The sequence below is a fragment of the Vitis vinifera genome, chromosome 18 (assembly GCF_030704535.1).
Source record: "Vitis vinifera cultivar Pinot Noir 40024 chromosome 18, ASM3070453v1".
Classification (NCBI taxonomy): Eukaryota; Viridiplantae; Streptophyta; class Magnoliopsida; order Vitales; family Vitaceae; genus Vitis; species Vitis vinifera.
In genome coordinates this window covers 8,045,942-8,056,295 of record NC_081822.1, presented here as the reverse complement: position 1 = coordinate 8,056,295, position 10,354 = coordinate 8,045,942, and the positions used below count along the sequence as shown (strand labels likewise).

General features: G+C 33.9%; 2 protein-coding genes across 2 annotated transcripts; both read right to left on the bottom strand.

The window, feature by feature from the left end:
- Window positions 1–831: 831 nt before the first annotated feature.
- On the bottom strand, window positions 832–1,955 carry LOC104882531 (uncharacterized). The gene has a single exon (XM_010666240.3). It carries the CDS (start codon window positions 1,903–1,905, stop codon window positions 1,006–1,008), a length of 900 nt encoding a protein of 299 aa, XP_010664542.1. The 5' UTR covers window positions 1,906–1,955; the 3' UTR covers window positions 832–1,005.
- Window positions 1,956–7,460: 5,505 nt separating this feature from the next.
- LOC100266007 (F-box protein GID2) lies at window positions 7,461–8,622 on the bottom strand. Its single transcript, XM_002285017.5, has one exon. The coding sequence runs from the start codon at window positions 8,216–8,218 to the stop codon at window positions 7,664–7,666; it is 555 nt and encodes a 184-aa protein (XP_002285053.2). The 5' UTR covers window positions 8,219–8,622; the 3' UTR covers window positions 7,461–7,663.
- Window positions 8,623–10,354: the final 1,732 nt, after the last annotated feature.

Here is a 10,354-nt window from a genome sequence, read left to right as displayed (position 1 = left end):
GAAAGCAGACATCTGAACTCCTTTTTCCTGAATTAACCTCACTATTCCAGTCGCCAGCAACTTTGAAAAGTTGGAATTCTATTGAATGCCCTTCAATCCAAAAGTTCCCTAGTTTTCAGTGGAAAATTAGACACGGACCCTGTTCTTTGCCTTTGGTTGGCCAAAATAAAGTTGACAAAGTTGATCAGAGAAATGGTTGCCATGCAAAGACACTTCCTCTCTGTTGCGGGCAGCACCACCCAAATCCAAGGATTAAATTAATATATACGACGACGACCGTGAACAAATCTTACTAGGACATGCCATTATTGTATTGGTGGACCCGTGGATGCCAATACTAGCCAGACCTTGTTATTCGTCGTGTTGTTGGACGGGATACAATCGGATTCAATTATTCCCTTTAAGCATATAAATGCATTCAGGGCGAGGGCAATGGTATATACACCAGTGGAACCAACTTTTTATTTGATTCTCCATATAAATAGAAATCATTACATCTTTGATCTGTGTAAGAAATGTACTATATCTACCCTATTACTGTATCTTTATGGAAAACTGATTCAAAGAGTTGATTTAAAAACTCAAATCATTTTACTGATAATAATTTGTCATGTTAGGCATGAGTTGAATTTATCTTTGAAACCCGACTATGCATATATATTTCCTATAAGCAAAGATTGTATAAGCTAGTTTGCTTTCGAAATCCAGGGTTTATATAAATGGAAATTTTCAAAAATAAAACACTATCATATTGAACGACACTCGACGTTTCACATTACATTACGTGAACTCTCAAGAACAATAATTAACCACTCTTTGATAACCTAGCTATGATGTTATCAAAATTTTTTTAGAAAAGAAAAAAAGAAACAAATCTGTTAAAAGAAGGAAATGATTAAACTAATTAATGAATTACTACTTCATGCTTGTAGCAGACTAGTGCCCCTTCCCTCTGTCGCTTGGCCCAGCATTCTTGATCCCTCCTAGTGGTAGAATATTGATGAACTAATGTCCCTTTCCACCAGGGCTTGGTCCAGCGTTCTTGATCCCTCCTAGTGGTTGAATGTCGACGAACTCATGTCCCTTTCCACCAGCGCTTGGTCCGGCGTTCTTAATCCCTCCTAGTGGTTGAATGTGGATGAACTCATGTCCCTTTCCACCAGCGCTTGGTCCGGCGTTCTTAATCCCTCCTAGTGGTTGAATGTGGATGAACTCATGTCCCTTTCCACCATGGCTTGGTCCGGCGTTCTTGATCCCTCCTAGTGGTTGAATGTTGATGAACTCGTGTCCCTTTCCACCATGGCTTGGTCCTGCGTTCTTAATCCCTCCTAGTGGTTGAATGTTGATGAACTGATGTCCCTTTCCACCTGGGCTTGGTCCAGCATTTTTAATACCACCCAATGATTGAATGTTGGTGAATTCATGTCCCTTCCCGCCATCGCTTGGTCCAGCGTTCTTGATCCCGCCTAGTGGTAGAATATTGATGAACTGATGTCCCTTTCCTCCAGGGCTTGGTCCAGCACTCTTGATCCCGCCTAATGGTTGAGTGTTGATAAGCTGATGTCCCTTTCCACCAGGGCTTGGTCCAGCGTTTTTTGTCCCGCCTAATGGTTGAGCGTTAGCGAACTCATGTCCCTTCCCGCCATCGCTTGGTCCAGCATTCTTGATCCCACCTAGTGGTTGAACGTTGGTGAACTCATGTCCCTTTCCACCGGGGCTTGGCCCTCCGTTCTTAATTGCTTTGATATAGAGCTCATCAAAAGAACTCCCACTCCCACAGTCTATAAAGCTACCAAACTTGGCAGCATTGAAAGGACGAGCTTCGGTTATGAAAAAGGAAGAGCTTAGCAGCAATACATGGAGGAGGAGGAGGAAGAAGCTGAGAGAGTCGAGACTTGTAGCCATTTGAAACTTTGGACGACAAGGATATGCTTACGGAAAAGGCTGAACTGTGATGTTGCTTGAGGAAACTAGTGTCTTGAGGAATGAGGCATGGTTGGGGTACCATTTATAATGCTAGAAACAAGGTGTGAATATGGTGATGGAAGCGATAATTTGACTTGGGAAGAAAGGATAGTGCTCCATTCAAACACGTGGGTTATAGAAGGGCACGTAAAGTGCCTCCACTTCCACCTCTTATGAATGGGATCAATGGGAATGGTCATGGCCTCAGTTCAGGCGAGAGGGAAAGAGTTTTTAACTTGGTTTTTCCTTAACCCCTTCCAGATGTTTACGCCTGCGTAATTGCCTATGTAATCATGTAAAAAACCAGGGAGTGAGCGGTATAATAATAAAAAGAGTGTTAAAGGAGATACGTGCCTAAACTCATCACCCTACCAAGAATATATCCTCATGCATGATGTCACGTTTCAACTTCGGCCCATCGGCTCTTGGTGGGGTGTGAGACTTTGTTGGACTGGCTAAGGCCTTTAATTAAGACCCAAATACTTGAGTAAAGCCACTTTTTGCTATTGCTTTTTTTCTTATTCAATTCCCTTCTTTTGCTGGGGATAGGCACAATGTGATATCAGGGCTTGTAAAAACTTGTGTTGGATAATAACAACTAACAAGTAGACTATATATTATAATACGCGGTGAATATTTCTGATAAAATTCTAGATGTCCAGAGGAATTGTTAAAAGAAATTGGGATTTAATGGAGGGAACACAACTACACAAGCCCTCACACTAATACTAATCACTCTGTATTAACAAATGGCGAATAAGGGCATCTATAGAAAATGGAGGAATTCAAATTCTCCCTGACAATCAAAACAAAGTAGTGAAATAAAAGTACACAAATTACCATCTTAAGTAATACTATGGAGCAGTAGTTGTAGTACTTTCTCCTTGTATACCTCACGGCCCATCAGTTATGATGTTTCTTCAATTTTCCTACAAAATTGTTTGATTTGTCATTTAAAAGATTAATTTCAAAAATCCAAAGTTACCAGTTATAAATGTAATAAACAAAAACTTTCTAATTGGATTGAAAGAATTGAAAAGGTCAAAAATGGAGTAAGTGGAGCTTAAGCACCAAAAATTTGAAATCAATCACGCATCTGAATTCCTTCTCCCCAGCTCAAATCCCACTTTTTGGTTTGAATCTATTGGAATTCTAAGGGCTGCCTTCAAACCAAATAGCCTACACATTTCAAAATTCCCTGGTTTTTCAGAAGGAAAATATAGGATGAAGTTGATCAAAGAAAAATGAGTGTTCATGAATCGGAGCGCCTTCCTTTATGCAGTGGGCTTCACTGTTCACACCAAGGAACCACAGAATTAAGACCTAACTACCAACAAGCCTCGAAAAAGTAAATGTTCAAAGTAGGGCATCTCTTTTAGTCATAGTCATAGTCGTTTGTAACAGATACATTATATCCGCAGGACTTTTCCTATATGTACGTGAAGTGAAGAAGAGAAGTGTGGCATATTCTACTAGTCTCTAGACTCTTTATCAGTATATAGCATTTGCATTTAAGATCTCGTTGTTTGGGCCATAATCTAGAGCAAAAATTAAAACTTCCCAACCAAACGGTTTATGTAGCTGGGCCATGGACACTAATGTATAGCATGGGGAAGTGGATGAATAGAATTCAGAGGTGTAGGTGGGAGATTTAGTCAAGTTAAGGGCATTGGTGGGGGTTGCTGGAGGTACGGTAGCAGACCTTACAGCGGAAACTGAACTATTATATGAAATATGTATTGTAAAGTTGTAACCTGTAACTAATTTGTTCCGGTTTTGCAGCTGGACATGACAGGTGGTGTGGGCGTTATTAGCTGGTGGCCAACTGCTCCACATATTGGCTGGCGTATCAGAAATCCTTTTGGGGTGGGACACAAGTCACACTATACTGCATTAACCCCCTCAGGAGTGTGGAGCTTCACGCACCACCACCGGCGGATCTAAGGCAGGCCTCCTCAATTTCGCCCCCAAAAAAAATGTTCCCTATTCATATATATATTTTTTCCTTCTCATGTTACAGCTGTTACCCTAATTTATTTTTCATTATTTTTTATTTAATATTTTAATTTTGAAAATTTTAAAATTTAATTAAATAAAAATTAATTTACAATTGAGCTATATAATTATATTAAATTATATGATATTTATTTTTTTTTATGAAATTTTGTTTAATTATTCACATTATGAGAATTTATGTTTAGTTTCAAGTATAAAAATACTTTAATTTGTAGATAATTTAATATAAAAAAATTGTCATCACTTTTAACTAATTAATATTTAATTATTTGAAAAAAAATTGAATTATTTTAACATTTTTTTATTAAAAATATTAAAATAATTAAAAATTAACTAATAAGATTTTTTTTTCTTACTATTTTTAATTCTTTTGAAAAATTCCTTTGAATGCTTTTATTAGTTCTTTTATAAATTTTTTTTTTTGGGTATTGAGGTTTTTAATTTGATATATCGTGCTTATTTGTAATTAAAGTTTAAAATAATATAATTTATTGAACAATAACATGATAATTTCCTACTATTTCTAAAATTCATGCAAGGCAATTATAATTTTTCCTCCCTTACCCACTATTGTATTAGGACTTGACTAGGGATCTTCTAAAAATTAGATATTTAATAAATTTTTAAAAATTTAAATAGTCAACTAAAAAATATTTAAAGTAATTTAAAAAAAAATCACTCAATAAGTAATTCTTTCTAAAATTATTTTTGAGTATCAAAATTAGAAGTTTTTGAATTAAAATTAATTCAAAATAGACTCTTAATCAATTTAAAAGGGCGGTGAAGATGAAGAATGCTAAGGATTCAAGTTGTCAAGTTAGAAATTCATGGGTCATGTACCAACAAAAAATCAATAATCACTGGTGGACAAACAGAGCTGGAACAGTGGGAAGTAGTGCTTCTTCTGAATTTGAAAATGGTGCAAAAGTGCTTCATCTATTTGTGCTAAGAAAACAGATCTGTCCAAATTGATTATTTCTTCTTCTACCAATCCCATCATGCTTCCAATTTGTCAATTGAGCCGTCTAGGGAAAGACATCCCCAAAATGCATCATGCAATTAGAATTCTATGCTCCAAAACCTCTTCAAATCGGGTATATGTGCATCTTTGGCTAACATCCACTGCTCTTCTACACCTATCTGTGATCTCAGTCGAGAATAATACCAAACCTCATGGGGCAGCCCTACTATTATAGTAAAGCTTAAGGCCATATTTGTATTTGGTTCTTAGAGTCATAATTTGGATTCGGGCAAATCAACTACTAATTGAATTTGATTTGTCATTTCATAATCCAAAAAATGAGACATGAGACACATGCTTGATTGATTTGGAATAAGTGTGAAAATATATTTAGAATATGCGGAGATTTAAAGGGTGAATAAGGGGTGTCCATTTCACATGAGAGGGATTCTTAGTATAAATTACGGATTTGGAAAATCAAGTGGCACAACGTATAAGTTGTAGAGAGTGATACTTGTTTAGTATCCTTTTATTTAAAAATTATATATATATATATATATATAAACAAGTGTATACATGAATCATGGAAAAATAAACGATTAATTTAGAATCTGATTGGCAATTGTTTTTGGAATAGTTTTCTATTCTCCAAAAAAATAAAAAAATAAAAAAAATTAAATAAAACAAATAAGAAAACATTTTTGGTAACCAAAAATTATTTTCTATTCTTTAAGAACAAAAAACAGAATGTTTTCAAATAACATCATTTAATTGTTTTATATTATTTTCATTTATTTTTTTAAGATTATTTTAGAAAATAATTATACAAACATACAGAATGATTAAAAATAAAGTATTAGCTACAACAATTATTTTTAAATCATATTTTTAAATATTAAAAATAACTTATAAATATTTTAAGTTTTCAAACAAACTTTTGTTTTGCAAAATATTATAGAAAAGTTTTTAAAAATTATTTTTCAAAACTATTATAAAAAACAATTATCAAACAAGACCTTAGATCATGCGTCTATTTCAAAGCACAATTTTTTTTTTTTTTTTGGTTATTGTAGGTTATAACTTTAGGATAAAATTGGAAAAAAAAAAAAAGAAATAAATATGGATATCAGAAAAAAAAAAAAAAAAGAGAGACCCTAATAGAATAAAAATCTAGTGCGGAATGCAGATATTAGAGTAAAGAAACATAGGTTTATGTTCGTAGTCTTTCCTTTTATAATTTCTTAAATCTCTCTTATCCTCAATATGATTGAAAATCACATTAAAATTTCGCATAGTTTTTATACATGAATATCTTTATCATTATTTGTTAGCTTAAGAGTTCTTCAAGTTAAATTTTCATGATTATAAGACAAAGATTAAATTTACCTACAAAGTAATAAATTTATAACTTAAGAATAATTTAATTTCAAATTAACTTAAGTCAAATAATAAGCCAACCACCTTCCTTGTACACAACTTAATCTAGTTTTACCAACCCACCTTCTTCATACACAACTTGAAGATAATGCATTGAAACTTTCACCAACACCACACATCCTACACCAATATCCTTTAGCCCTATTAAATTTTGATAAGGATGGCCCATTTTACCAAATATGGAGGCCATTCCAAGCCTATGACTTTCATCGAAATTGCCTGACTTATGAAAATTCTAGTAAAATTGCAATCTATACATTTTGTAGAAATATAACCTGAGCCAAATGTAAAACCAGGCATCATTTGGGGTGATCAAATCAGAACCTTGGATCATATCAAGTTGGATTTGAATTACTACAAAATATCTAACCAACCTCAATTCAGATAAAGTCTGCATAGTTGTGTTAAGCAGCTCAAAATTAGCATACAACAGCCCCATTAGAAAAGTTAAGAGGAAAGGTGAGGGATTAGGCCGTCTTGAGTAATTACTAATTAGAGTGTACACCAATGACCAAACCCAAACTCCGGACTCGAGTTCAACCTTCCCCGCTAGAACCTCAACATATTGGGGCATCTCAAAAGTTCCCAAAAAGGTTCAATTAATTATCAGGTTATTTAAATGTGCGGCAGTGAGAGGCCTGTCAGCGGACATTAACTAGAGAGGAATTGAATTAAAAATTAGAAAGCGGAAGGGAAAAAAAGTCAATAGAGAAATAAATAAGAGTAAAGGGAAATAAATAGAATACATATGCCAAGTTCCCAACAAGTGAAGCCATGCCTCCTTGTCCAAAAATTTCCACATCCGAATAAAGAAACAGAGTGGCAGCGTATACGACAATTTGGGGCTCACAGGAATTTTGGCTTTTACAGATCCAATCAACACAAAACTCTTCCCCGTGGGAAGGGCCAGAAAGCGTGGGCAGTACCCGACATTCATTACAACTCACCCCGTTGGCTTTCTTCACTTGTTTCTATTCCTGTAAACGCATCCCCTCACTCATTTTGTTTTTCCCCCTTCCTTTCCTCGCATCCAAACACGATTTTCCCGCGGATCAATCAGCCCAATTGTGCATATTAAGTATTAACATTCAAATGCAAAGCAATTTTCATTATCTCATTTTATACAACAAACTCAGAAATCAAGAAAAGAACAACAATTAATTCATAGGAAGGACGCGGATCTGGTTGAGCAAGCCGATATAGATTACAATCGTGGAAAAAAAAAAGAGGAACAAAGCCAAATTTAGGGCGATTATAGAGTAGTAAGGGTATGATCATGACAATTCATCTCCCTCTGTTGTTGAAATTCATCTTTTCGTAGTAACGAATTGAGAGAAGAGACAGGGAAAGATGGACCTCGTCTTTTCCCCAGCGAGTTGGGAACTTGGGCCGCATCATCGAATGCGGCGCAAACGGAGGCGATAGTGCAGTCGACGGCCACGATGACGACGGCGGCGAAGATGATGAGGAAGCCTGGGGCTTGGACAGCGGCCAGAGGTAGAGAGAGTGGAGACGACGAAAACCTCCGAGAGCGAGAACCACAGATCGGACCTGTTGGTTGCCGCAGCCGATATTAGCCCAGTGTCTGGTACAGATCAGCTCCCAGAGCCGCTCGTCCTGGGACGTTCTGTGCCAGAGCTTGCTAACGCACCCAGCGATGGCCAGAGTACGTGCGTCCACGTGCTTGAGCACCTCGTACAGCAGATTCTCGTCCAGATTCACAAACCCCGTTGTCTCTCCCCTAACCTCCCCGTCCTCTTCATCATCTTCAAGCTTTGGATTCTTCATCTTCTGATCTGCGCTTTCCAGATCATCGTCGGCAACAAAAGGTCGCTTCATGGACAAAGGAAATGAATTCCCAAATCCGGGACTGTTTTTGGATGATTTATTAATGAATCAATAAAAGAGGCAAAGGTGAAAAAAGGGGAAAAAGAAAGAGAGGAAAATGAATGTAGAGTGGCGGAGAAGAGGGAATAACGAGGCGGTTGCAGGTGGAGGGAGAAGGGAGGAGGGGCTTTAACTTATGGGCTATCCGCAGGTTTGACACATTTCGGTGACGACAAGATAAGCAATGAATGCTCTTCCTCATACTTCTCTCTTCAATTTACCATTCTCTCCCCCACCTTCCTCTTTATCCTTTTTTCCTTTTGGTGCCGCACCGGCGCACCCTCCACTTCCAACTTTTTTATTTATTTATTTTATTTTTTTATTTATACCTTCATAAATGCTTTCATTTACACTTTCAACCATCCAAACCTTTCAAATATTAACACTCTATTTTATTTACAACAAATATTAATCAGTGTTTGCAACATGGAATTTGGAAATAATAATAATAATCCTAATAATTCTCAACAATGTTTTCTCTATTAACCCATTGGCAAGAAGACTAATTAAACCCAAAAAAAGAAAAATGTCAGAAATATAAAACTTAGATTTCATATAAATGTTTTCTATCACTCCAAAAGACAATGAAGACTCTCTTTTGAAAGGTAGGGTTGAGAAGACATCATTATCAATATAATGGATAATTCTTATTAAAAATCATAACTTCTAATCTAATAGTTTAAAATATTAAAAATTATCGATTATAAATTAAAAATTCTGACATATTAAAATATTTTTATTTCATCCTCAAAATAACTAAAGTCTTATGCTTCATTTTATCAAAATTCTAACAAAAATTTCTTATGATTTTGTGCAATTCGCTGAATATCATATCAATATAATTATTTATAAATTTACTATATATATTTCTTCAAATCACATTCATAACTCAGTCATCAAATATAAAAATATATTTGTAAAATGGATAATTTATAAACTTATAGGTGAGGTGTTTAATAGATGAATTTAAAGACTTAATAATTTAATTTAAATCATTAAATAAATTAAACATCTTTAATAAAATAACTTAATATCACCATTTAAATTTAAAAGTAACTCTAATTAAACCAAAATAATTAATCTAGTCGAAATATTAAAACATCACCATTTTTGTAAAATATGCTTGGAAATTCTAGTTTAAGCATGTTTCTTAGATATTTAATAAAGACAAAGAATTAAAGAAAATTAATAGGTAAAACCATCAATGATAATTTGACTACATAAAAAAGTTTTCATTTAAACTTTGTTAAAAAAATGACATAAAAAACTTTAATTTGACTCCATTTTTAGTATTTTTAGAAATAAAAAGTATAAATATTTTTTAATAATATTTAAAAGCAAAAGTCTCTTCTCTTCCACCACCCAAGTTTGTAAAAAAAAAAATATATATTAATGAGTTGTGGGTTTTCATTTTTTATTTTAAAATTTATTTAAAGAACTTGAAAATCAAAAGATTTTGTATACCTTTATTTTAAAATTTTTAATATAAAAAATTTAAAATATCAAATAAAAACAAGTTAACTAAATATGATTAAAATTTTAATTTTAAAAAAAAAATTAAAAAAAATGCAATCAAACATATAAGAAATAATAAACTATTTTAGATACAATTAACACGTTTAAGTTATTAAATTAATTTATAAAATATCCCTTTAAAGTCTTAATCATGTAAAAAAGGCACAATTATCATAAGGAACAAGACAACCAAGTTTTCCAAAATCATACAACTAAAATCATGATTTTAGAAATTGTTTCATACCCTTGACCCGTATTATAGCACCATAATTGATTTTTGTTTTTTTATTATGATTCCTAACTTCAAATAAATGCCAACATTAATAATTGAACATAATGGTCAAGTCACGTGGATGGAAGTCGACATTATGTTTCAAGTCATGAACCAAAGTAGTTCTTAACTTATTTTACTCTAGTGAAATTTTCTTTGAGACCATTCACAAAACTCCAACTACAATCTCGTTATTTTACCCATAGCCCTTTAAATTTACAATAAGGGGAATTTTTAGGGTTGTTTGATTGTTGTATTCAAGAATTGTCTTTTGTTTTTCAGAATAAAAGAACACTAAAAAC

Excerpts from the sequence above, each read along its gene's own strand:
- LOC104882531 (XM_010666240.3), bottom strand. The coding sequence starts at position 1,905 with ATGGCTACAAGTCTCGACTCTCTCAGCTTCTTCCTCCTCCTCCTCCAT.
- LOC100266007 (XM_002285017.5), bottom strand. The coding sequence starts at position 8,218 with ATGAAGCGACCTTTTGTTGCCGACGATGATCTGGAAAGCGCAGATCAG.